The following is a 27472-nucleotide window of genomic DNA, read 5'->3' as shown; positions in this document are numbered from 1 at the left end:
GGGTGTAGGGGTTAGGGTGTAGGGGTTAGGGTATAAAAGTGAAAGCGTCCAGGTTAGAAGCTGTATCTAGGAAGTGTTGTAACTCCACCAGGTGAGGTAAGGGTAGGGTGTAGGGGTTAGGGTGTAGGGGTTAGGGTATAAAAGTGAAAGCGTCCAGGTTAGAAGCTGTATCTAGGAAGTGTTGTAACTCCACCAGGTGAGGTAAGGGTAGGGTGTAGGGGTTAGGGTGTAGGGGTTAGGGTATAAAAGTGAAAGCGTCCAGGTTAGAAGCTGTATCTAGGAAGTGTTGTAACTCCACCAGGTGAGGTAAGGGTAGGGTGTAGGGGTTAGGGTGTAGGGGTTAGGGTATAAAAGTGAAAGCGTCCAGGTTAGAAGCTGTATCTAGGAAGTGTTGTAACTCCACCAGGTGAGGTAAGGGTAGGGTGTAGGGGTTAGGGTGTAGGGGTTAGGGTATAAAAGTGAAAGCGTCCAGGTTAGAAGCTGTATCTAGGAAGTGTTGTAACTCCACCAGGTGAGGTAAGGGTAGGGTGTAGGGGTTAGGGTGTAGGGGTTAGGGTATAAAAGTGAAAGCGTCCAGGTTAAAAGCTGTATCTAGGAAGTGTTGTAACTCCACCAGGTGAGGTAAGGGTAGGGTGTAGGGGTTAGGGTGTAGGGGTTAGGGTATAAAAGTGAAAGCGTCCAGGTTAGAAGCTGTATCTAGGAAGTGTTGTAACTCCACCAGGTGAGGTAAGGGTAGGGTGTAGGGGGTTAGGGTGTAGGGGTTAGGGTATAAAAGTGAAAGCGTCCAGGTTAGAAAGCTGTATCTATGAAGTGTTGTAACTCCACCAGGTGAGGTAAGGGTAGGGTGTAGGGGTTAGGGTGTAGGGGTTAGGGTATAAAAGTGAAAGCGTCCAGGTTAAAAGCTGTATCTAGGAAGTGTTGTAACTCCACCAGGTGAGGTAAGGGTAGGGTGTAGGGGTTAGGGTGTAGGGGTTAGGGTATAAAAGTGAAAGCGTCCAGGTTAAAAGCTGTATCTAGGAAGTGTTGTAACTCCACCAGGTGAGGTAAGGGTAGGGTGTAGGGGTTAGGGTGTAGGGGTTAGGGTATAAAAGTGAAAGCGTCCAGGTTAAAAGCTGTATCTAGGAAGTGTTGTAACTCCACCAGGTGAGCTGCTTTGTTCCCCGTAGCTGGAGCTGCTGCTGGTCCACGACCAGCATACCTACACAAACACACACACACACACACACACACACACAAAAAAGAATAGAGCACACAATTAATACAATACACAGGTCTATTCCCCCCACGTTTCATCAAATCACTCAATGGTATCTTTCCCTGAGCAGGTGCTGTATGAGAGAAGGAGGGTGGGTTGTACCAAACGGGGCGGGTGCAGTCAACGGTGGTTCGTAGGCGGGGTTTGACATAGTCATAGTAACCCTGGTTCTTGTGTTCTTCCTGGCACCACACCAGGTCAGCGTTAGGATAACGATGTGTCTCCACTTTCACCTGGTCAAATGGAAATGGAGAGAGCTGGAGGAAGAGAGAGAGAGAGAGAGAGAGAGGGAGGGAGGAGAGCAAGAGGAGAGAGAGGTGAGATTGGAAATGTGTGTGTGTGTGTGTGTGTGTGTGTGTGTGTTTGTGTGTGTGTGTGTGTGTGTGTGTACCTGCTCTATGCGTGCAATGGCCACAGTATCATCCATGCCTCTGTTGTTGCGTTCTCGGGTCAGTTCATAGTAGACCTTCCCAGTACAGAACACAATCCTCTTCACCCCCTCTGGCTTCTCACACACAGGACCACTGTCTGGGATCAGACGCTGGAAGTGGGTACCTGAAACACACACACGTCAGAGACACTGTGGCTGTTTCTCAAATAATCTTTCCTTGAGTCCTCACATCCTCTCTCCTCGCCTCCTCCTCAAAACCCAATGAGCCCCACTCATCTTCCACTCTCTCCCTCCATCCCTCCATCTCTCACCTGGCAGCATGTCGTCAAAGCTGGACTTGGCCTCTGGGTGGCGCAGCAGAGACTTGGGGGTAAAGACTATCAGCTGGAGGACAGAGAGAATAAATAAAATGAGGTTAGTAAAAGGGCAATATAGGTATGAAGCCTCTGTGTACAAAGTATGTGAGGCAGAGTGTGTGTGTCTGACACTCACAGGCTTCCTGAAGGGCTGTAGTATTTGTCTGCGGAGGACGTGGAAGTAGTTAGCTGGAGTAGAGCAGTTGACTATGATCCAGTTACAGTCATACAGCTGACGCACTGCAAACTCCTCAGCAGAGAATTTCTATTAGACGAGAGAAGGGACAGGGCATAAACACACACGTTTAGAGACTCCCTCGCTCTCGCTGTCTCTCGGACGTGCACAAATGCACACAAACACTCCTACATGGTCTTTCTCTCTCTAACATGCACAAACACAAACACACACACTTACAGGGTAGGCATCTGGGTCTTCGTTACACATCTGCAGGAACCTCTCTGGTCGGGCCGAGGAGTGCTCTGGACCCTGAGTGAAGAATCATGGGATATGCAGTTTATCATCCACATGTGTCAACAGATTTTTTCCCAAACGGACACCGACATTTAGAGAGACAGAGATAGGAGCTGCAGTACTATTCTGTTCTCAGAGACTATGGCAGGCAGACAGACATAAAACTAGTCCCTACCATTCCCTCCATGCCGTGGGGCAGCAGCAGGACTATTCCGTTCTGTCTGACCCACTTGGCCTGTCCTGGGCAGATGAACTGGTCTATAATACACTGGGCTGTGTTGTGGAAGTCTCCAAACTGGGCCTCCCATAGAACCAATGCATTGGGACTGGCCATGGCAAAACCCAGCTCAAAACCTAGAGATAAAGGGGGAGAGAGGGACAGAGAAAGAGAGAGAGAGAGAGAGAGGATGGGGGGTTGTTCAGGTCAGAAGGAATGAGGGTACTAACTAACAAAACAGACAACCCCCCATAATGCTGTCACCAGACAACCCCCATAATGCTGTGGCATGCTGTCACCAGACAACCCCCATAATGCTGTGGCATGATGTGGCCAGACAACCCCCCATAATGCTGTCACCAGACAACCCCCATAATGCTGTGGCATGCTGTCACCAGACAACCCCCATAATGTTGTGGCATGCTGTCACCAGACAACCCCCATAATGCTGTGGCATGCTGTCACCAGACAACCCCCATAATGCTGTCACCAGACAACCCCCCATAATGCTGTGGCATGCTGTCACCAGACAACCCCCATAATGTTGTGGCATGCTGTCACCAGACAACCCCCATAATGCTGTGGCATGCTGTCACCAGACAACCCCCATAATGCTGTCACCAGACAACCCCCATAATGCTGTGGCATGCTGTCACCAGACAACCCCCATAATGCTGTGGCATGCTGTCACCAGACAACCCCCATAATGTTGTGGCATGCTGTCACCAGACAACCCCCATAATGCTGTCACCAGACAACCCCCATAATGCTGTGGCATGCTGTCACCAGACAACCCCCATAATGCTGTCACCAGACAACCCCCATAATGCTGTGGCATGCTGTCACCAGACAACCCCCATAATGCTGTCACCAGACAACCCCCATAATGCTGTGGCATGCTGTCACCAGACAACCCCCATAATGCTGTCACCAGACAACCCCCATAATGCTGTGGCATAATGCGCAAAATAATAGGCTGCATCTGTATGTATATGAATCTGTGCATATACTGTATGTACGTGTGTGTGTGTGTGTACATGTTTAACTATACTTGTGGAATTCCCATAAGAATAGTAAACAAAAATGTATTTGACCAACTGGGGACATTTTGTCAGTCCCCACAAGGAAAAAGTATATTTCTAGTGGGTATAGGGTTAGAATTAGTGTTAGGGTTAGAATAAGGGTTAAAGGTTAGAAGTTAGGTTTAAGGTTATAGGGTAAGGTTTAAGGAAAATAGGATTTTGAATTGGAATCAATTGTGTGTCCCCACAACGTTAATAAATCAAGACTGTATGTGTGCGTCCGTCCGTGCGTGCGTGCGTCCGTGTGTGTGTCCGTCAGTGTGTGTGCGTCCGTTTTTCCGTCTGTCCGTAGGTCCGTGTGTGTGCATCCGTGCGTCCGTCCGTCCGTGTGTGCATGCGTCCGTGAGTGTGCTAACCCAGTACTCCATACTCAGACAGAGAGCTGTTACAGACGGTGTATGGAGCCTGGTTAGGAGAGATGTGGTTCATGGGAATACAGATCCTCTTATCAACGTTCTGGTCATGGAGAACATGGTGCCTGTGACTGTAGAGAGAGGGATGGAGGGAGAGAGAGAGGAGAGAAAGAGAGGCAAATATAGAGAGGGATGGGAGAAGGATGGGTGGAGAAAAAGAGGGAGAGAGGGGTAAAAAGAGAGGGAGAGAAGGGTAAAGAGAGAGGGAGAGAGGGGTAAAAAGAGAGGGAGAGAGGGGTAAAGAGAGAGGGAGAGAGGGGTAAAGAGAGAGGGAGAGAGGGGTAAAGAGAGAGGGAGAGAGGGGTAAAAAGAGAGGGAGAGAGGGGTAAAGAGAGATGGAGAGGAGTACAGCGACAGAAGTTAACACACCACCAAACTGTGACAGTACTGCTTTAGCTACATGTTCATTAAACCAACATAACATCCAGTTATGTATCCCTGGTTTCCTGAAAGACACCTTACTATAGAATACTCATACTACACAACACTGTCAAGCAACTAACTTACGCACAACATAGTCATAACAGTGACATAGGCTGACCTAAGGGTGACATTAGTACCTGAAGGTTCCTCTCTCCACGTCCTGTCCGCTGAGACGTATGTGTGTTCCCTCCTTGAGCAGTGAGCCAAAGGCCATGTACTCTCCTAGAGCCCAGTCACACACACGCTGGCCCACCATCGCTGCACGACCCTTTAATATACGACTCAGACCTGAACCACACACACAGATGGATGGGGATATGTACTTGTCTTCCACAGGTATTGTGTGTGTGTGTACGTGCGTGGGTGGGTGCATGTGTGCTTCCGTATGCATTTGGTGTGTGAGCTTGTGTGTGTGAATGCATGCATCCCTGTGTGTGTGTGTGTATCAGTACCTCCGTGTATGGTGAAGTCTTCCACGGGGACAGATGAAGCGATGTGTCCTATGTGTCCCAGCTCCTCCTCAGGCAGGCCTGTAGACAGACTGGTCATACTCTTAGGCTGGCCATCCACGTTGAAGAAACCTACACACGCGCGCACACACACACACACGCATGCAGGCACACACAAACACAGAGAGATAGAGAAAGATACATGTTGTTAGTGTCTGTCTAGAGATTTTAACATATACACATACAGTACCAGTCAAAAGTTTGGACACACCTACTAATTCCCGGGTTTTTCTTAATCTTTACTATTTTCTACATTGTAGAATAATAGTGAAGACATCAAAACTATGTAATTCACATATGGAATCATGTAGTAACCAAAACAAAGTGTTAAACAAATCAAAATATATTTTCTATTTGAGATTCTTCAAAGTAGCCACCCTTTGTCTTGATGACAGCTTTGCACACTCTTGGCATTCTTTCAACCAGCTTCATGAGGTAGTCACCTGGAATGCATTTCAATTTACAGGTGTACCCTGTTAAAAGTTAATTTGTGGAATTTCTTTCCTTCTTAATACATTTGAGCCAATTAGTTGTGTTGTGACAAGGTAGGGGTGGAATACAGAAGATAGCCCTATTTAGTAAAAGACCAAGTCCATATTATGGCAAAAACAGCTGAAATAAGCAAAGAGAAATGACAGTCCATCATTACTTTAAGACATGAAGGTCAGTCAATACGGAACATTTCAAGAACTTTGAATGTTTCTTCAAGTGCAGTCGCAAAAACCATCAAGCGCTATGATGAAACTGACTCTCATGAGGACCGCCACAGGAAAGGAAGACCCAGAGTTACCTCTGCTGCAGAGGATAAGTTCATTAGAGTTACCAGCCTCAGAAATTGCAGCCCAAATAAACGCTTCAAAGAGTTCAAGTAACAGACACATCTCAACATCAACTGTTCAGAGGATACTGCGTGAAACAGGCCTTCATGGTCGAATTGCTGCAAAGAAACCACTACTAAAAGGACACCAATAAGAAGAAGAGACTTGCTTGGGCCAAGAAACACGAGCAATGGACATAGGTCCCCTGTAGCTCAGTTGGTAGAGCATGGCGCTTGCATAGCCAGGGTTGTGGGTTCGTTTCCCACGGGGGGCCAGTATGTAAATGTATGCACTCACTAACTGTAAGTCGCTCTGTATAAGAGCGTCTGCTAAATGATTAAAATGTAAAATGTAGACCGGTGGAAATATGTCCTTTGGTCTGATGAGTCAATATTTGAGATTTTTGGTTCCAACCGCCGTGTCTTTGTGAGGCGCAGTGTAGGTGAATGGATGATCTCTACATGTATGGTTCCCACCGTGAAGCATGGAGGAGGAGGTGTGATGGTGTGGGGGTGCTTTGCTGGTGACACTGTATGTGATTTATTTAGAATTCAAGGCACACTTAACCAGCATGGCTACCACAGCATTCTGCTGCAATACGCCATCCCATCTGGTTTGCGCTTAGTGGGATCATTTGTTTTTCAACAGGACAATGACCCAAAACACACCTCCAGGCTGTGTAAGGGCTATTTGACCAAGAAGGAGAGTGATGGAGTGCTGCATCAGACGACCTGGCCTCCACAATCACCCAACCTCAACCCAATTGAGATGGTTTGGGATGAGTTGGACTGCAGAGTGAAGGAAAAGCAGCCAACAAGTGCTCAGCATATGTGGGAACTCCTTCAAGACTGTTGGAAAAGCATTCCAGGTGAAGCTGGTGGAGAGAATGCCAAGAGTGTGCAAAGCTGTCGTCAAGGCCAAAGGTGGCTACTTTGAAGAATCGCAAATATAACATATTTTGATTTGTGTAACACTTTTTTGGTTACTACATGATTCCATATGTAATTTCATAGGTTTGATGTCTTCACTATTATTCTACAATGTAAAAATAAAGAAAAACCCTTGAATGAGTAGGTGTGTCCAAACGTTTGACTGGTACTGTATATGCACTTATTATATATTGTAAAACTTACTGTAGGTGCACGCACGCACACACACACACACACACTGACCGGGCCAGGGCGAGTCCAGCCAGTGTTTGATGTGTAGAATCTTCTCGTCTTTAGAGCGAGCATGAGCCTCCTCACAGATCTTGTCATACTTTGCTATCTCTTCCTACAGAGGGGAAGGGTTAATATCCATTTAATGTTGAATTAAGTTATACTCAACAACACCACCTCGCCACCTCATGTCAATCAGTGAGTACATTCTATTTCATTCAGGATAGTATTTTATGTAAAGACAGAGGACAGAATATGATATCTAAGTACAGGTTTGTAAGGTTTGTGTGGGTCACATGGTAGATAGAGCATGGCACATGCAACGCTAGGGTTTTGGGTTCGATTCCCATGGGGGACCAGTACGAACAAATATGAAAATGTATGCTCTGGATAAGAGCGTCTGATAAATGACCTAAATGTAAAATGTTGTATATGATTTATATGGGCATATATATGGGTATATAGTATATATGGCAGAATGTGTTACCTCATAGTCCTGTCTGGTGACTGCTCCCTCTGCTAGGAGTTTCTCAGAGTATTTCTGGAGGACTCCTTTCTGCTTCTTGATCTGCTTGTACATCAGAGGCTGAGTGAACATGGGCTCATCCATCTCATTGTGGCCGTTACGCCTGTAACACACCTGGAGGGTACACACACACACAGAGATCGGAAGGGTGTGTAAACATTGGCTCATTCATCTGATTAAGACGATTACACTATAGGAACACACCTTGGTGACGTTCAGTGGGGCACGCAACAGAAAACGTTATTAAGAGCTGACAGACATTTGCACTGTTTCGCTATAGCTTTAGTCATCAATACGCAAGAGGGCAATATTTTATTAATGTAGTAGTGTTTCCCCCCCTAGAAAGCTACAGTGAGGGAAAAAAGTATTTGATCCCCTGCTGATTTTGTAAGTTTGCCCACTGACAAATAAATAATCAGTCTATAATTTTAATGGTAGGTTTATTTGAACAGTGAGAGACAGAATAACAACAACAAAATCCAGAAAAACACATGTCAAAAATGTTATAAATTGAATTGCATTTTAATGAGGGAAATAAGTATTTGACCCCCTCTCAATCAGAAAGATTTCTGGCTCCCAGGTGTCTTTTATACAGGTAACGAGCTGAGATTAGGAGCATACTCTTAAAGGGAGTGCTCCTAATCTCAGTTTGTTACATTTATAAAAGACACCTGTCCACAGAAGCAATCAATCAATCAGATTCCAAACTCTCCACCATGGCCAAGACCAAAGAGCTCTCCAAGGATGTCAGGGACCAGATTGTAGACCTACACAAGGCTGGAATGGGCTACAAGACCATCGCCAAGCAGCTTGGTGAGAAGGTGACAACAGTTGGTGCGATTATTCGCAAATGGAAGAAACACAAAAGAACTGTCAATCTCCCTCGGCCTGGGGCTCCATGCAAGATCTCACCTCGTGGAGTTGCAATGATCATGAGAACGGTGAGGAATCAGCCCAGAACTACACGGGAGGATCTTGTCAATGATCTCAAGGCAGCTGGGACCATAGTCACCAAGAAAACAATTGGTAACACACCACGCCGTGAAGGACTGAAATCCTGCAGCGCCCGCAAGGTCCCCCTGCTCAAGAAAGCACATATACAGGCCTGTCTGAAGTTTGCCAATGAACATCTGAATGATTCAGAGGAGAACTGGGTGAAAGTGTTGTGGTCAGATGAGACCAAAATTAAGCTCTTTGGCATCAACTCAACTCGCCGTGTTTGGAGGAGGAGGAATGCTGCCTATGACCCCAAGAACACCATCCCCACCGTAAAACATGGAGGTGGAAACATTATGCTTTGGGGGTGTTTTTCTGCTAAGGGGACAGGACAAATTCACTGCATCAAAGGGACGATGGACGGGGCCATGTACCGTCAAATCTTGGGTGAGAACCTCCTTCCTTCAGCCAGGGCATTGAAAATGGGTCGTGGATGGGTATTCCAGCATGACAATGACCCAAAACGCACGGCCAAGGCAACAAAGGAGTGGCTCAAGAAGAAGCACATTAAGGTCCTGGAGTGGCCTAGCCAGTCTCCAGACCTTAATCCCATAGAAAAATCTGTGGAGGGAGCTGAAGGTTTGAGTTGCCAAACGTCAGCCTCGAAACCTTAATGACTTGGAGAAGATCTGCAAAGAGAAGTGGGACAAAATTCCTCCTGAGATGTGTGCAATCCTGGTGGCCAACTACAAGAAACGTCTGACCTCTGTGATTGCCAACAAGGGTTTTGCCACCAAGTACTAAGTCATGTTTTGCAGAGGGGTTAAATACTTACTTCCCTCATTAAAATGCAAATCAATTTATAACATATTTGACATGCGTTTTTCTGGATTTGTTTGTTGTTATTCTGTCTCTCACTGTTCAAATAAACCTACCATTAAAATTATAGCCTGATCATGTCTTTGTCAGTGGGCAAAATTACAAAAATAGCAGGGGATCAAATACTTTTTTCCCCTCACTGTATGACCTTTGGCTTTCACCTGGAATTGTTTATTTATGTCTGAGAAAAATAAAATAAAAAAATTCAACCCATATGACCTAGTACACAATAGAAGTATAATAAAACATATACAAATATGATGATGTGATCAAATCTATTTGTTTTGTGAATGAATAAGCCTTTTCATACTTTATAATATGTCCATATATAGCTAATCTGTTTTAGGAAAATCTACCCAAAATATTTAACTTTATTACTTTACCAAACATATCATGACATTAGTGATAGTCAAAATCTGTTACATTTGTGAAAGTCTGAATCAACATTTGGGCCATTTAAACAGTGTGCGTCCCTCCTATAGACAAGGGGAGAAGGGCTATGTAAAGGACTCCATTTTGTCATTCTGAGCATACAGTACCAGTCAAAAGTTTGGACACACCAAGGGTTTTTCTTTATTTTTACCATTTTCTACATTGTAGAATAATAGTGAAGACATCAAAACTATGAAATAACACATATGGAATCATGTAGTAACCAAAAAAGTGTTAAATCAAAATATGTTATATTTGAGATTCTTCAAAGTAGCCACCCTTTGTCTTGATGACAGCTTTGCACACTCTTGGCATTCTCTCAACCAGCTTCATGAGGTAGTCACCTGGAATGCATTTAATTTAACAGGTGTACCCTGTTAAAAGTTAATTTGTGGAATTTCTTTCCTTCTTAATGCGTTTGAGCCAATTAGTTGTGTTGTGACAAGGTAGGGGTGGAATACAGAAGATAGCCCTATTTAGTAAAAGACCAAGTCCATATTATGGCAAGAACAGCTGAAATAAGCAAAGAGAAATGACAGTCCATCATTACTTTAAGACATGAAGGTCAGTCAATACGGAACATTTCAAGAACTTTGAACGTTTCTTCAAGTGCAGTCGCAAAAACCATCAAGCGCTATGATGAAACTGGCTCTCATGAGGACCGCCACAGGAAAGGAAGACCCAGAGTTACCTCTGCTGCAGAGGATAAGTTCATTAGAGTTACCAGCCTCAGAAATTGCAGCCCAAATAAACGCTTCAAAGAGTTCAAGTAACAGACACATCTCAACATCAACTGTTCAGAGGATACTGCGTGAAACAGGCCTTCATGGTCGAATTGCTGCAAAGAAACCACTACTAAAAGGACACCAATAAGAAGAAGAGACTTGCTTGGGCCGGTGGAAATCTGTCCTTTGGTCTGATGAGTCCAAATCTGAGATTTTTGGTTCCAACCGCCGTGTCTTTGTGAGACGCAGAGTAGGTGAACGGATGATCTCCGCATATGTGGTTCCCACCGTGAAGCATGGAGGAGGTGTGATGGTGTAGGGGTGCTTTGCTGGTGACACTATCGTGATTTATTTAGAATTCAAGGCACAGTTAACCAGCATGGCTACCACAGAATTCTGCAGCGATAAGCCATCCCATCTGGTTTGCGCTTAGTGGGACTATCATTTGTTTCCAACAGGACAATGACCCAACACACCTCCAGGCTGTGTAAGGACTATTTGACCAAGAAGGAGAGTGATGGAGTGCTGCATTAGATGACCTGGCCTCCACAATCACCCGACCTCAACCCAATTGAGATGGTTTGGGATGAGTTGGACCGCAGAGTGAAGGAAAAGCAGCCAACAAGTGCTCAGCATATGTGGGAACTCCTTCAAGACTGTTGGAAAAGCATTCCAGGTGAAGCTGGTTGAGAGAATGCCAAGAGTGTGCAAAGCTGTCATCAAGGCAAAGGGTGGCTACTTTGAAAAATCTAAAATATATTTTAATTTGTTTAACACTTTTATGGTTACTACATGATTCCATATGTGTTATTTCATAGTTTTGATGTCTTCACTATTATCCTGCAATGTGGAAAATAGTAAAAATAAAGAAAAACCCTTGAATGAGTAGGTGTGTCCAAACTTTTGACTGGTACTGTATGCAATGTGTCTGCCTCCGACATAAAACAAAGGTTTCACTTTTACACAAAATTACTTCTTTACTTATTTTAGGAAGTGTGTAGGTTGCATTCTTTATCGTATAGCTATGCAAGTTATGTATTTAGATCCACCTGCTCGAGACATATTTAGCTATTGCTTTGCCATGTCTGTGCTGTGAAGCAGTCGAGCTGGATACATGTTTTTCTAAGTAACTCCCCTTTTGACGTAACGTTGCAGTGAAGTTATATAAATCGATGTAATGCTGCAGCTGACCACCAGAGGGAGGCAAATACAAGTTTATTCGACCGAGCATGTTTACATGGTCCTTGAAAGGTCTGGATTGCAGTCTTCTGACATAAAACGGTGGGAAATCAATAAAAGAAGTCATGTAAACATATACGAGTGGCGCAGTGGTCTAAGGTACTGCAACACAGTGCTAGCTGTGCCACTAGAGATCCTGGTTCGAATCCAGGCTCTGTCGTAGCCGGCCGCGACCGGGAGACCCGTGGGGCGGCGCGCAATTGGCCCAGCGTCGTCCAGGGTAGGGGAGGGAATGGCCTGCAGGGATGTAGCTCAGTTGATAGAGCATGGTGTTTGCAACGCCATGGTTGTGGGTTCGATTCCCACAGGGGGTATGAAAAAAAAAATATATATATATATATTAATGTATGCACTGTAAGTCGCTCTGGATAAGAGCGTCTGCTAAATGACTAAAATGTAAATGTAAAAATGTACATATTTTTTAAAAGTAATTCTAGTGCCCGATTTCAGGGACTGTCAGGTTAAGAGGTAAACTGACAACGAAAATCCTGTTTCAGTCAGTTTTTTTCCGTTTGCCTAATTACATTTACGTCATTTAGCAGACACTCTTATCCAGAGCGACTTACAAATAGGTGCATTCACCTTATTGTGGGATAACCACTTTACAATTTATTTATTATTATAAAAAAAAAAAATTGGGGGGGGTTGGGGTAAGGGGGGGGTAGAAGGATTACTTTATCCTATCCCAGGTATTCCTTAAAGAGGTGGGGTTTCAAATGTCTCCGGAAGGTGGTGAGTGACTCCGCTGTCCAATGAACACCACCCTGATCAGGGAACACACTTACCAAGTCTACCACCACGTCCTTGTGAAAGGTGGCTCTCCACTCGGCGGCGACGTTACACACGTACATGACAGCCTCGGGGTCGTCAGCATTGACGTGGAAGATGGGGGCGTTGACCACCTTGGCCACGTCTGTAGGGTATGAGGATGATCTCGCCACCCTGGGGTCGGTTGTGAAACCAATCTACAGGGAGGAGAGACAGGTGGTTAGAGGGTTAGTGGGTGGGGGGAGCGGGTGTGTAATGTGGTTGTGCTTGCATGCATGTGTGAGTGATGTAGAAGGTTTTGTGAGTGTGTGTGGGTGCGTGTGTGTGTGTAGGTTACGGAGAACAGCAGGCCATCCATGGGGCTGTTAAAGTGTGTTTGTTACCTGGTTGTTAATCTCGAAACTCAGAACCAAATATTGTGTACACTAGCTAACTCTATTTACGTAAGTAAGCCCCTCCCCACTACAGAAACACCCAACATTTTCAGTAAAACTCCCCCCATCCACTTCAAGCATCACCTCCACAAAATCAGTATTTGTCAAAGAGTCTGTGACACGATATACCAAATGAAGATCATCAGAAGAACTTGGACAGTGCCTTGGGTGGTGTAGCAGGATGTGTGTTACCTGGTTGTTGACCACCACATGGACAGTGCCATGTGTGGTGTAGGAGGGCAGGTCAGAGAGGTGGAAGGTCTCGTAGACAACCCCCTGGCCTGCAAACGCTGCATCACCATGGAGCAGGATGGACATCACCTGGAACACACAGAAATATTCATGCACACGGTTTGTGTGTTTGTGTGCATGTGTGTGTGTGTGTACATACTCTTTTGCCCTCTGTGTCTCCAGAGTAGAACTGCTCAGCCTTGGTCTTGCCCTGCACCACGGGGTCCACAGCCTCCAGGTGGGAGGGGTTAGCCATGAGTGACAGCGTGATGTTCCTATCAGTGACCCGGTTGATCCTACGGTGCCACATCCCCAAATGGTACTTCACATCTCCAGAACCCTGATAGGGAGGAGGAGAGAGAGCGAGTAAGAGAGAGCGAGAACATATGTTTCCCATGCCAATAAAGCCCTTAAATTGAAATTGAATTGAATTGAGAGAGAGAAAGACATCACCTACAGAGAAATGAACCTGGAGAAGAGTCCCCTAAACAAGCTGGTCCCGGGGCTCTGTTCACAAACACAAACAGACCCCACAGAGCCCCAGGACAGCAACACAATTAGACCCAACCAAATCATGAGAAAACAAAAAGAGAATTACTTGACACATTGGAAAGAATTAACAAAAACAGAGCAAACTAGAATGCTATTTGGCCCTAAACAGAGAGTACAGAGTGGCAGAATACCTGACCACTGTGACTGACTCAAAATTAAGGAAAGCTTTGACAGTGGCCTGCGAAAGTATTCACCCCCCTTGGCATTTTTCCTATTTTGTTGCCTTACAACCTGGAATTAAAATGGATTTTTGGGGGGTTTGTATCATTTGATTTACACAACATGCCTACCACTTTGAAGATTTTTTGTGAAACAAACAAGAAATAAGACAAAAAAACAGAAAACTTGAGTGTGCATAACTATTCACCCCCCCCAAAGTCAATACTTTGTAGAGCCACCTTTTGCAGCAATTACAGCTGCAAGTCTCTTGGGGTATGTCTCCATAAGCTTTGCACATCTAGCCACTGGGATTTCTGCCCATTCTTCAAGGCAAAGCTGCTCCAGCTCCTTCAAGTTGGATGGGTTCCGCTGGTGTACATCAATCTTTAAGTCATACCACAGATTCTCAATTGGATTGAGGTCTGGGCTTTGACTAGGCCATTCCAAGACATTTAAATGTTTCCCCTTAAACCACTCGAGTGTTGCTTTAGCAGTATGCTTAGGGTCATTGTCCTGCTGGAAGGTGAACCTCCGATCCCAGTCTCAAATCTCTGGAAGACTGACTATAACCCAACTCTGATCTGTACTTCTCCACAACTTTGTCCCTGACCTGTTTGGAGAGCTCCTTGGTCTTCATGGTGCCGCTTGCTTAGTGGTGTTGCAGACTCTGGGGCCTTTCAGAACAGGTGTATATATACTGAGATCATGTGACAGATCATGTGAAACTTAGATTGCACACAGGTGGACTTTATTTAACTAACTATGTGACTTCTGAAGGTAATTGGTTGCACCATATCTTATTTAGGGGCTTCATAGCAAAGGGGGTGAATACATATGCACGCACCACTCTTCCGTTATTTATTTTTTAGAATTTTTTGAAACAAGTTATTTTTTTCATTTCACTTCACCAATTTGGACTATTTTGTATATGTCCATTAAATGAAATCCAAATAAAAATAAATTACAGTTTGTAATGCAACAAAATAGGAAAAACGCAAAGGGGATGAATACTTTTGCAAGGCACTGTACAGACTCAGTGAGCATAGCCTTGCTATTGAGAAAGGCAGCCGTAGGCAGACCTGGCTCTCAAGAGAAGACAGGCTATGTGCACACTGCCCACAAAATGAGGTGAAAACTGAGCTGCACTTCCTAACCTCCTGCCAAATGTATGACCATATTAGAGACACATATTTCCCTCAGATTACACAGACCCACAAAGAATAAAAAAAAACTAATCCAATTTTGATCAACTCGCATATCTATTGGGTGAAATACCACAGTGTGCAATCACAGCAGCAAGATTTGTGACCTGTTGCCACAAGAAAAGGGCAACCAGTGAAGAACAAACACCATTGTAAATACAACCCATATTTATGTTGATTTATTTTCCCTTTTGTACTTTAACTATTTGCACATCGTTACAACACTGTATATAGTCATAATATGATGTGAAATAAAGGGGAGGGAGAGAGAAAGAGGTTCAGAAGTTAAATGGAGGTGAATTGTATGAGTACTACTTTTTCATTTTCTTTAGCTTATGATAAGACTTTTTCCATGTTATTCACTTTCCACATTGTGTTACCAGGAGAGTTTCCATTGTGTTACCAGGAGAGATTCCACTGTGTTACCAGGAGTTTCCGTTCTACACCTGGGTTGTTATCATTAAGGCAGCAATGGACAGCATGTTACAATGTCCCCCCCCCCGGTTTGGTGATTAATGAGCAGGACCCTGCTCTCTGCTAGCTGTATAATTTACCTCATCAGCAGCCTCCAGCTTGGAGTCAAACTGACAGAAGATCTGATCCAGCTCCTTACGGATCACATTGGCCAACACATTCAACCTCCCCCTAGAGAGAGAGAGAGAGAGCGAGAGCGAGAGAGCGAGAGAGAGAGAAAGAGAGAGAGAGAGAGAGAGAGAGAGAGAGAGAGAGAGAGAGATTAACTTTCATGTACGGTATAGTAAATGTTACAAGTCTAATGAACAGTCTACCTGGGTATTCCAGTAAAGAACATGTTTAAGCAGCATGTAAGTAGTTGTAATGTAAACTGTGAATATTCCCGGGATCCCAGCAACCAGGAGAGCTACAACAGTAGGTTGAGAGCGGTGTCTAGTGCTACCGTAGCTATGCTACGTGTGGGGCAGCCTGTGATTGGTGTTTCCATGGTAACAGAACCTGTGGGGCATGCCCATGATGATGCTCTCCACTCCGTTCATGCTGGACTTGTCGATGATGGTTTTCAGGGCTGGGATGAGAGACTCACAGCCCTCCAGACCAAAACGCTTCTCTGATGACCACTTCCTCTGGAGGAACTCCTCGAACCTGACCAACAGGAAGTCATACCAGGTTAGGCCCCGCCCACTAATTTTACCCAGTCCAGAATCCAGTCCTAGAGTTATACAGTGAGGTCTGGAATTATTGGATCCCTTGATAAAGAGCAAAAAAGACTGAGCTATATTGTATGTAAACATTTTATAAAAATGATATTATTTTATACTAATACAATTGCTCAGGAAAATATATTTTGTTCAACAAGTAATCATACAAAATCTCAAAAAGATGGTCAAAATGATTGGATCCCCTGTTTCCAATACTCCAGCACCCTCCCCTTGCGAGGATAACGGCACTGAGCCTTTTTCTCAAATGTTTTATGAGATTGGAGAACACATTGGGAGGGATCTTAGACCATTCCTCCATACAGAATCTTTCCAGATCCTTGATAACCTTAATCTGCGCTTATGGACTGTCCTCTTCAATTCAAACCACAGGTTTTAAATTGGGTTTAAGTCCAGAGGCAAAATGTTGATTTTGTGTTCAATTAACAATTTCTTTGTGGATTTTGATGTGTGCGTGTTTTGATTATTGTCTTACTGAAAGATCCACTTGTGGCCAAGTTTCTGCCTCCTGGCAGAGGCAACCAGATTTCTGGCTAAAATGTCCTGCTACTGGGTACAGTTAATGAAGCCATTGATCTTAACAAGAGCCCAAGACCAGTGGAAGCAAAATAGCCCCATAATGTCAAAGATCCACCACCATATTTTACAGTAGGGAAGAGGTATTTTCTGCATTTGCATTGTTCTGTGGCCACATACTGGTGTGCATGGCCAAAAACCTATATTTTTGTGTCATATGACCACACGTACAGACAGACAGACAGGCAGACCTGGTGGATCGAACCATTCTGGTCAGCAGGGTCCTCTTCTCCTCCAGGGTGAACTGCATGACACCTGGCCTCTCAAACCTCTGTCTGATCCACTGACACTGCTCCATGTCATTAATGAACATGAACTCTACTCCAATAGACTGACAGTACGCCATCTACAGGACAGGAAAAGAGAGGTGAGGTCAGTGTGTGCACTATTTTTGTTAGTAATGACTAAGTGAGTGTTGTACACGATACGGCGGATCTACTTTACCTCGAGGCGGCTTATGATCTCTCTGAGGGGCAGAGCGCTCTCGCTGCCCCCGATGAAGGTGGTGGTGGGGAGCCGGAACACCTTGTCCAGGTCGGACTCATCCAGACCATAGAACCCTGCCATCGTCACCATGGAGACAGGGGATAGGGGTGAAGAAACGAAATAGAATGTCAGGAGAGAGGAAGTGGAAGAAAGAGAGAGATGGAGAAAGACAGAAAGAGAGGGAATTAGAGGGAGAGCGAGGGGTGGGGGCATAGAGATGGAAGGCAAATATAAACATCAAACCTACTTGATATCTAGAGAAACACACTATATTTGAATCTAAGTTATACAGACAGCCAAAAAAACTCAGCATTGATTGGTTAAAAGCTCATAGAGGCACAACATTAATTTGATGGACAAAAGCAGGGTTATTGCATGACACAAGAGAGATGGGAGGGATAGGATCAGGTGAGAGAGCGGAAGAGATGAAGAGAAAGAGATGTGAAGAGACAATAGCGCAATACCAAAGTTAAAATGGAGAAGGGTGTTGGAGGGAGATAGAGGGGTGACAAAAATGTCATTCAGCGTCTAGAATACTGTACTTCTAGATTCTATAAATTATATTCTAGAGTGGTATAGCAACAGGAGAGAGAGATTATTTCCTGTCTGGAATGAAAGTGTGAGCGATGATGCAAATACAAAATGGCGGCAGGCAATGGCGTGCACGTGATAGCTTAGTATTCTCTGTGACATCCTAACATATGGAATTGTTTTAAGATGGTCAAACCAAGGATCATTTAGCTATTTGATTTCGAATTTTAGAACCCCTTTAGGTATAAAAAAAGTATATAAAAAAGTATTTGATGAAACATTGAATTTGGCCTTACTGCTATTAGCCCATAGAAACGCATTGAATATCAGATTCATACATGGAAAAACAGATAGTAAAAAATTCATCAAAAGGAAGTTTGTTTTAAAATGTCGCCGGCAGGTAGCTTAGTGGTTAAGAGCGTTGTGCCAATAACCGAAAGGTCGCTGGTTCTAATCCCACTTAACCCTAATTGCTCATGTAAGTCGCTCTGGATAAGAGCGTCTGCTAAATAATGTAAAAAAATGTAAAATGTATATCTGAGATATAAGAAAGATCAATATTTTTATTTATTTTTTACCCATATTTTTTTTATGGACACTAAACTATCTCCATATATCCTGCCATTCATTTTTTAAACTGGTATGGGCTAACTTCAGGCGAGTCTTGTGAGGCTTGTGGGCGTCCCAGAGAAAAACATCTCATCTTGCCGTAGAGGGCTCATATTAGTGTGTAGGCCAAACCATTCAGATGCTACAGACGTTTTCGTGAGAAGACACTGCTGTAGCTCGGCCACCTTCCACTGCAGATGTGGAAGGCTACATTTGGCAGATGTGGAAGGCTACATTTGGCAGATGCGGTGGATTGAGACACAGCCCATGCAAAAAAACATCTCTAGTTCAAACAGACCTATTTTGATGTTGTTGTTTTTTCTTCTGCTAATTAGATTTTCGCGGGGGCATGGACATTGACTCTAGAGGTTTAAACAATATGGTCATTTTTAGATATACAGGGTAAAGTTGATAATTTCATAACGAGAACAGCGAACACTTTTGCAAGGCACACTGCATGGTCAAAGTGGGAGGAGAAAAGAAGCACTCCATAAAAACTTCCAAACGGTCAAAACCATTCAATTTTGAGATGGGGGTGAAATCCTATATAGTTGCGCTGTATATTAATTGGCTATGTCATAGCTAATTTGTAAATGATAAATATTGATACATTCATAGCTCAAACACTTAATCTGCAAAAATGACAAGTTAATTAGTGGCTGATGGTGATTTCAGAACCAAAGTGGGGGGACAAAAAACAGGCTACATTGCCCCCTAATCTGATAGTGGTAGTGGGATGGTAGAGGCCTAGTCTCCCTTATGGCTCAACTCAGGAGCCTACATAGTACATACACCATAGACATACATCATTTACACACACACACACACACACACACACACACACACACCCACACACCCACCCAAACACCCACCGAAGTCAGCTCAGACAGATCCAGCTCAGAGAGGCCCAGCTCATGAGCTCAATCAGCAGCAGGTTTTAATTTAGAATGGAAAATGAATGTGTTTCTGCAACAAATGTTAGTGCATTGTTCCTGTATCGTATCGGAGACCATGTATCTAGAGACGTATCGAATCGTCTTGAAAGGGGAAGATGCACATCCTTAACACACTTGTAGGCACTCATGCACTCACACACACACACACACACTTCAGAAAATAAAAACTTGGGACCACTCTACTTCTATCACTACACTACACTCTACTGCACACAGAGCAACCAGATAGATAGACAAGAAGAGCTACAGTAAGAACTAGGGAGCGTAGCGTTATGACTATAGCGTAGCGTTATGACTATAGCGTAGCTTTATGACTATAGCGTAGCGTTATGACTATAGCGTAGCTTTATGACTATAGCGTAGCTTTATGACTATAGCGTAGCGTTATGACTATAGCGTAGCGGTATGACTATAGCGTAGCTTTATGACTATAGCGTAGCGTTATGACTATAGCGTAGCGGTATGACTATAGCGTAGCGTTATGACTATAGCGTAGCGTTATGACTGTAGCGTTATGACTATAGCGTAGCGTTATGACTATAGCGTAGCGTTATGACTATAGCGTAGCTTTATGACTATAACGTAGCGTTATGACTATAGCGTAGCGCTATGACTATAGTGTAGCGTTATGACTATAGCGTAGCTTTATGACTATAGCGTAGCTTTATGACTATAGCGTAACATTATGACTATAACTACTGTTCCCTAAAGGAGGGAAATGAGGTACAACATACTATGGGGAGCCACACTCTCGCGACTTTGGTTGAAGGATCTACAATCACACCTGACAAGGCCAATGAAATCCGTGCCTCGCTGGAAGCCCCGCCATCCAAAGATGATAAGCGTGAGGCTCGGATTCATTCCTTCAATTTAATACCGCTCTTCATCGAGCCCAGGAACTGGCGGCGCGGGGTACAAACAGGTGTTGTACCTCATTCCTTCCTTCAGGGAATAGTAGTTATAGTCATAACGCTACATTCCCTTTGTCAGGAACAACATACTATGGGGAAATATTATCACGCCCCAAGCAGACCCCAACGGATATTAAACGAAAACGGCCCATGACAGACCAACCAGAACTGACACCGCCAGATGCGGCAGTCTGGGTATTATGCACACTTTCCCCTGTTCCAGCCATAAGAACCCTGTGGGCTACACTGGGACCAATGACATCCAAGTGAAAAAAAATCAAAAAAAGTGTGTGGTGTTGCCCAACTCGCCGAAGCACAAATATCTCCTATAGTCAACCCTTTAACCAACACCCAAGACGCTGCCAGACCCCTGGTGGAGTGGGCGCATACAGCACTAGGTAAATCTTGCCCCTTGCTGCTATATGCCAGGGAAATAGCCTCAACAATCCAGTGGGAGAGACGCTGCTTAGGGAGCGCCCTGCTGCGAGCTGGATTAGCAAAACAGACCAAAAGCTGGTCACATGACCAGATATCCCGGGTCCGTTCAATGTCCGTGCGTAAAGCTCGCACCAGACACAGGGCATGTAACATCTGTTGCTCTTCAGAAGCAAAAGGAGGCGAAAAGGGAAATAGCTAAAAAACGAAGGACCTGTAGGATCAAAGCCATGACTTTTGGGAGAAAGGCCACATTTCCACGCAACATCACCTTAGAGTCGCAGGGGGCGAACTGAGTACCGGATAACAGGTTTAGCTGAGGCCAAAGGATACAGCAAAACATTATAGAAAAAGGCAGTCATAAAATGGAGAGAAAAATATATATACAAACATCACAATTATAACATGGGGCATTTATGGGAGGCTTTGTACATAGGACCACAATGGAAACCATATTTTCCTAAATGTATCAGACCTCTGGTATAAATCAAAGGTACGTTTCTCTAGGGGTAGAATAGCAGAAGCTTGAGAAAGCCACATTCTCGCAGATGGTACTTCAGGTGTGGACCATAATAACAATATGCATTTTTTGGCTAAGTAAACAAGGGTATTGAACAGACGTTCAGAGTCAAACACAACATTACAATCAAAGTGGAGCAAATATAAATAAGGTGAAAAAGCAAATTGTCTACCCAAGATCTTCTGGATGTATAAATGAATATCATTCCAATAAGACTGGATTCTGCTACAGTACAAAAAAAACATGCATGAAGGTATGAAAATGTATGCACTCACTAACTGTAAGTCGCTCTGGATGAGAGCGTCTGTTAAATGACAAAAAAAATTAAAATCATCAGCAAAAATTGAAATTCTATGCACTTCGTCACCCTTAGAGATGCCCCTGATGATATTACTAGACCTTATTGCCTCAGCCAGTGGTTCTATGACTAACGAGAACAGAGCAGGAGATAAAGGACAGCCTTTACGACAGCCCCTACCGATAGGAAATCTTTCTGATAATTTACCATTTGTGTTAACTGCCACTGATGGGTTAGAATAAAGTAATTTTACTAAATTAATAGAATGGTCACCCAGATTAACATTTTCTAATACAACAAATAAGAATTTCCACTCAACTCTTTCGAAGGCCTTTTCAGCATCGAGAGAGACAATGAGTGCAGGGTCTTTAATTCTGCCAAGGTGGTTTATGATAGTCAAAGCACGTCTCACATTGTCCATTCCAAATCTGGATTTGACAAAGCCAGTCTGATCAGGATTAATGAGGTCTGGAAGTAGGACCTCCAAACTGCGAGGAAGTGTCTTAGCTACTATTTTAACATCAACTCCTAGCAAACTGATAGGTCTAAACGAAGCGCAGTTTAATGGGTTCTTGTCATTTTTTTGTATCAAGCTAATGGATGCAGTTTTCCAGGACTCTGGTATGATGTCTCTTTCGAACATATCATTTGGAGCAGGCATGAAGATAGGGCATATCTCAGGCCAGAACTTCTTGTAGAACTCTGCAGAGAAGCTGTCTAGGCCGTGTGCCTTGCCAGAAGGCATTGCCTTAATAGTTTCCCAAACCTCTTCAGGAGTAAAGGGAGCATTTAGTCTATATCTATTGTCATGACTCTCCTGGGTGAGGATCCAAGGCTTCAGATCAGCTTGGTAATGGCTGACAATAACCAGACCCCCTCTCACCCACAGAAGAGGGGAGGGGGGGCAGGGCCAGTTTTGATACCTCACACCCTGTCATAAATTAGGGAGGAGGGGAATCTCTCTCTTGCTCTTCAGTATTGGTAAAGGAATGTCCTTTGTCTCCAGAATACTTTTGCCGCCAAAACTATAACGTCCAAAAAGTGAATAATGGAACACTATTTCTAAGATAAGAATGTGGGGAATGGTCAGTGGGGATCTAAATGATTGTTCATTATTTTGTGATGTCATTAAGAATGGTATCAAGAAAATACTGTAACTTGGAAAGTATACACACTGTATGTGTCAGGTTTTCATCCTTTACGTTGTATATGATATGAAACATTGTGAGAGTATTTTTGTTAAGATAGGAATGTTTTCTAATGAGATAATTGTTTTTCATATAAGCTTTGTACCAGTCAGTAGCCATGCCCGAGTGAGCTCAGAGATCGTGTCAGCAAGTAGGAATGCCCCTTTTACCAAGACTGCATAAAGGCTTGAAAGACAAATTAACATCAGACCAGAAAGATGTGAGACGGTGGTCTACACGTTTGAAAATGGTTGGAATGTTGAACCTCAACATGAGGTGAAGAAGATCAACTCCCAGACTAGACCCAAACATTGCCAGGCTGCATATGTGCGTGTAAAGTGGTCCAAACTCTGACTATCCACACAAGCTAAGTAGTTGTTCTATTTGAACATTCCACTACAAGCCAGGACAACTAAGAAGAAGGACATTGTGACCTCTGGTGGACAACCAGAGCCTTACACCAACCGACCCCTTCCCCATAGAAGGAAGGATTGATTGGTTTCAACAGAGATAGACGACGGCAAACACGTAAATACATTCATGATTTCCTACTCCAAACGGGCGGTGGTTCGTGAGCAATGTATTATGATTACTTTGAGGGTAGTTTCCAAATGTATCAACGATAAGTGTCTCTGTCTCTCTTTCTTTGTCCCTCTTTTAGTAACCAAGCAGTCATGTTGTTCTTAGTCGCTAGGGACTTTTTCTAATGTATTAAGTGTGTATGTTATTCTGTGTTATTATTTAGTTAGCTAGTAAATAAATAAGCCAATTTGTGTAGTGCTGAATAATAAGTAAAGCTGGGGTTCGTGCAGATCCCAGAAGTCTGCGACCGTTCAGAATGAGACTGATAAGAGGTCATGATTAATATGTTGACTGTTTTATACATATTGATAGGTAAAGGCCTTTAGAGTTTATTCGGGAGATGGTAACTCTATAAACAACTTTGTCTGTGATGCCCCAACTCCTAATGAGTTAATTGTTACATGATTAATTTAATCGAGTAACAATTAAACATAGTTAGTTGATTCGATAAATAACAGTCATCATATTAATTAAAGTCACGTCATGACACTATGCTCATCTGATATAGCGGGCAAGATGATCTTATTCAGATATTTTGTAATTTCATTGTTCAATCTTGTACATTGTGAAGTATAAAGAGATTTATTGAAGTCGCAAAATGTATTATTGATAAGCAATGGATCAAAAGAAGTAGAGCGATCTGCCATCCTTATAGACTTAATTGATCTTTCATTCTGTTCATTTTTAAGTTGATGTGCAAGTAGACGGCACGGACGGTTACCGAACTCATAATATCTTTGCTTGGTAAAAAACAGTTTTTTGACATGCTTTGTATGTTCTAAATTGAGTTTGGCCTTAGCACAAGCTAGTGAATTCCAGTTTGCCTCGGTTTGTTGTCGTTTATGAGAAAGTTCTAAATGCTTTAATTCAGCCTCCAATTTTTTCCTATTTTTCATTCTAAGCTTCTTGATCAGAGAGGCATGGGAAATGATATAACCTCCTATGGTTGCTTTAATAGCATCGCAGATAGTTGCAACTGAGACAGGAGAGAGTTGATTGTCGAGCTAGTTATGTGATAATTTATATTTTATCACAGAGCAGAATCCTTCATTGTCAAGCAGAGATGTATTAAGTCTCCCATATCTCGTTTTGGGGATTGTTTTGCCAATTTTTATATCTATATACACTGGGGCATGGTCAGGAATTACTATAGAACCAATAGCACATGACTGGACTACATGCATGTAAGCAGAGGGCATAAGAAAATAGTCCAACCTAGAATATGAATTATGGGGTCTAGAGTAGAAAGTATAGTCTCTGACATTAGGATTTAGCTCTCTCCATACGTCTACTAAACCAGATGAATCACAAACGCTTCTGAGAGCATTTGAGGCTCTATGATTCGAGACTGGTGCAGTTGATGATTTATCCAATTTACCCAAAGTACAATTAAAATCTCCTGAAATAAACCCAAGTTCCTTGCAGTGTTGATTAAATAATAAAATCATGTCAGACATAGATTTGGGGAAGTCTGTGTTCGGGCCATATACATTTAGTATAGTAATATGTTGACCAAGTATATTACCTGTAATCAAACTAAATCGTCCTTCAGGGTCTGTATATTGGTGCTCAAATATAAAATGGGACATTTTTATTTACAAGGATGGCAGTGCCTCTTTTGTTTGAACTAAAATAAGAAAAGTACACCTGGCCCACCCAGTCCCGCTTCAGCTTAGCATGTTCTGTTGAAGATAACTGGGTCTCCTGTAGCATAGCAATTGAAACCCTTTCCTTTTTTAAGAACGTTAGAATTTTCTTCCTCTTGACCACATGCCCACTGCCCCGAACATTCCAGGAGACTGCTTTAAATGAACTGTTTATGTTACAGTAATATTAAAGAATAACTTCACCCATACTGAGTAGTGCATCACAAAAAACATACATAATATTGATGTTTGTGTAACCCTAAAATAAATTTTAAAAAAACACTGCCGAGTCCCCAAATGAAACGACAGAACCCAAAAACAGTACCTACCCTGTTTTCTGTCAAGTTACTAACAGGAAGCCCACTAAGGGTTTTTAAGAAAAAAGAAAAAAAACGTTTCACTATGTCCTATGTTGAATAAAGGTGAATTAACATAGATCTATGGACATGTGGATGAAAAATGAATAACCTAATCTTTTAAATTGTCCTAAGCATGATCACTTTTGCACTCATATGCACGTGCCTGAACACACACACCATACAGTCACATGTAGCCTAGCCTATATAATAAAAAATAAAAATTGTGGGTCTAAAGTAAATGAATATAGCCTAGTAATTACGCTCCTTTGCCTACCTTGAGGCCCAACTAAAGTAGCAAATTAACAGGAACGTCATTTGGCTTATTCATTCATGAAAAAATGAAAAAGAAACTCAGTTCTATAAATGAAAAGCTTAGTTATATTACACCATAATGCTTATTAACAATTACTTTGTATACCATGGCATGGTAGACAGTTCCATCCCGAGGTAGTTAGCCATCTATATGCGGTGCATGGACTGCCCAAATAGGGCAAATAAAATGTACTCACGTTCACGTCCATAAACTGACCATGTGTGCACCCTAATAACAGAACTAGCAGCCTTCACAGATCTGGGTTCTGTGCCGCTGTTGAGTGGATATTGTCCCGGTAGAAGGTGAGTGCAGACTGAGGGTCGTCAAATGTGTGGCTAGCCCCCTGGAAAGTAATCCTCAGTTTAGCTGGGTGTATCAGGCCAAATCTGACTCCTGCCTTGTGAAGGTGGGCTTTCACATCTTCGTATCCAGCGCTGCGTCTTGCCAGGTCTGCCGAGTAATCTGGGAAGATATGGATCCGCTTTTTATTTTATTTTTATTTCACCTTTATTTAACCAGGTAAGCCAGTTGAGAACAAGTTCTCATTTACAACTGCGACCTGGCCAAGATAAAGCAAAGCAGTGCGATAAAAACAACAACACAGAGTTACATATGGGATAAACAAAACGTACAGTCAAAAACACAATAGAAAATCTATATACAGTGTGTGCAAATGTAGTAAGTTATGGAGGTAAGGCAATAAATAGGCCATAGTGCAAAATAATTACAATTTAGTATTAACACTGGAATGATAGATGTGCAAATAGAGATACTGGGGTGCAAATGAGCAAAATAAATAACAATATGGGGATGAGGTAGTTGGGTGGGCTAATTACAGATGGGCTGTGTACAGGTGCAGTGATCGGTAAGCTGCTCTGACAACTGATGCTTGTAGTTCAGCTGTCCTTTTCGCGGGAGTTCCGAATAATTTTCTCTTTGGTCTGGAAGTAATGTAGGCGGACCAGCATTGCTCTGGGAGGGCGACCGGGCTGTGGTTTTGCCGCTAGAGTTTGATGCGCCCTGTCGATGACTGGGGGCCTGTCAAACGTCTCTCCGCCGAGGACGTCTTGCAGGAAAGAGGCTATGAACTTGGTAGGATTGCACCCTTCCGTCCCTTCTGGGTTTCCGACCACATGTATGTTCTGTCTCCGGGAACGGTTTCCCTGTTAATCTAGACTAACCTTTAGCTTCACGTCCTCGGAGGTAAGCTCGTCGTTTTTAGTCTCCAATTCGGTAAGCCATTTATCGATGTCGGTCAATGGCGTTTCCATATCCTTTATTTTTTGGGTTTGTGTCGTGATAGTTGTTTGTAGTGTCGTCATAGTTGACTGGATTTCTGTCGTAATTTCAGCTCGTAGACTTGACACAGAGGTACGAAGTTCGGTCATGAAATCAGAGTGTAGTGTAGCCATTTCTGCGCGGAAGGTGACTAGCATCTCCATAACGTTAGCATCCGCCATTGTTGCTAGTCTTTGTCGTGTCTTCTTGTTTACCGTTTCGTCTCGTTTTCCCGGTTCCAAACATATCCAAGAATGCCACCCAAATGTAGGTGTGCAAAGTGTGTTCTCGTTTTGATAGATAAAAGGTTAAAACGTAAAAGTATCAACCCTTAGTGGAGAGGCCTCGGAACACGTCTTTACGTGGCCATGTTGAAACCGCACCCGTCGCCATGTACACTTTTAACGTGGAAA

The 27472-nt window shown here is 43.3% G+C and overlaps 1 protein-coding gene across 1 annotated transcript in view; it reads right to left on the bottom strand.

Moving 5' to 3' along the window:
• Window positions 1-1031: 1031 nt before the first annotated feature.
• ogdhb (oxoglutarate dehydrogenase b) overlaps window positions 1032-27472 on the bottom strand; it is a 43934-nt gene continuing 17493 nt past the window's right edge. The window contains exons 5-23 of the mRNA XM_041897712.2: window positions 17393-17508; window positions 17140-17294; window positions 16152-16298; window positions 15734-15824; window positions 13427-13606; window positions 13228-13356; window positions 12619-12798; window positions 7584-7736; window positions 7109-7211; window positions 5062-5190; window positions 4747-4897; window positions 4130-4257; window positions 2650-2828; window positions 2418-2489; window positions 2139-2267; window positions 1958-2030; window positions 1647-1810; window positions 1358-1512; window positions 1032-1198 (exon numbers count right to left, since the gene is read on the bottom strand). Coding sequence (XP_041753646.2) covers window positions 1078-1198; window positions 1358-1512; window positions 1647-1810; window positions 1958-2030; window positions 2139-2267; window positions 2418-2489; window positions 2650-2828; window positions 4130-4257; window positions 4747-4897; window positions 5062-5190; window positions 7109-7211; window positions 7584-7736; window positions 12619-12798; window positions 13228-13356; window positions 13427-13606; window positions 15734-15824; window positions 16152-16298; window positions 17140-17294; window positions 17393-17508 — 2555 coding nt within the window. The 3' untranslated portion in view covers window positions 1032-1077. The remainder of the gene's footprint in view (window positions 1199-1357; window positions 1513-1646; window positions 1811-1957; window positions 2031-2138; window positions 2268-2417; window positions 2490-2649; window positions 2829-4129; window positions 4258-4746; window positions 4898-5061; window positions 5191-7108; window positions 7212-7583; window positions 7737-12618; window positions 12799-13227; window positions 13357-13426; window positions 13607-15733; window positions 15825-16151; window positions 16299-17139; window positions 17295-17392; window positions 17509-27472) is intronic.

This window comes from Coregonus clupeaformis, chromosome 15 (genome assembly GCF_020615455.1).
Source record: "Coregonus clupeaformis isolate EN_2021a chromosome 15, ASM2061545v1, whole genome shotgun sequence".
In the NCBI taxonomy this organism is placed as follows: domain Eukaryota; kingdom Metazoa; phylum Chordata; class Actinopteri; order Salmoniformes; family Salmonidae; genus Coregonus; species Coregonus clupeaformis.
The sequence above is the reverse complement of the archived record's forward strand: the minus strand, read 5'-3'. Positions and strand labels throughout refer to the sequence as shown.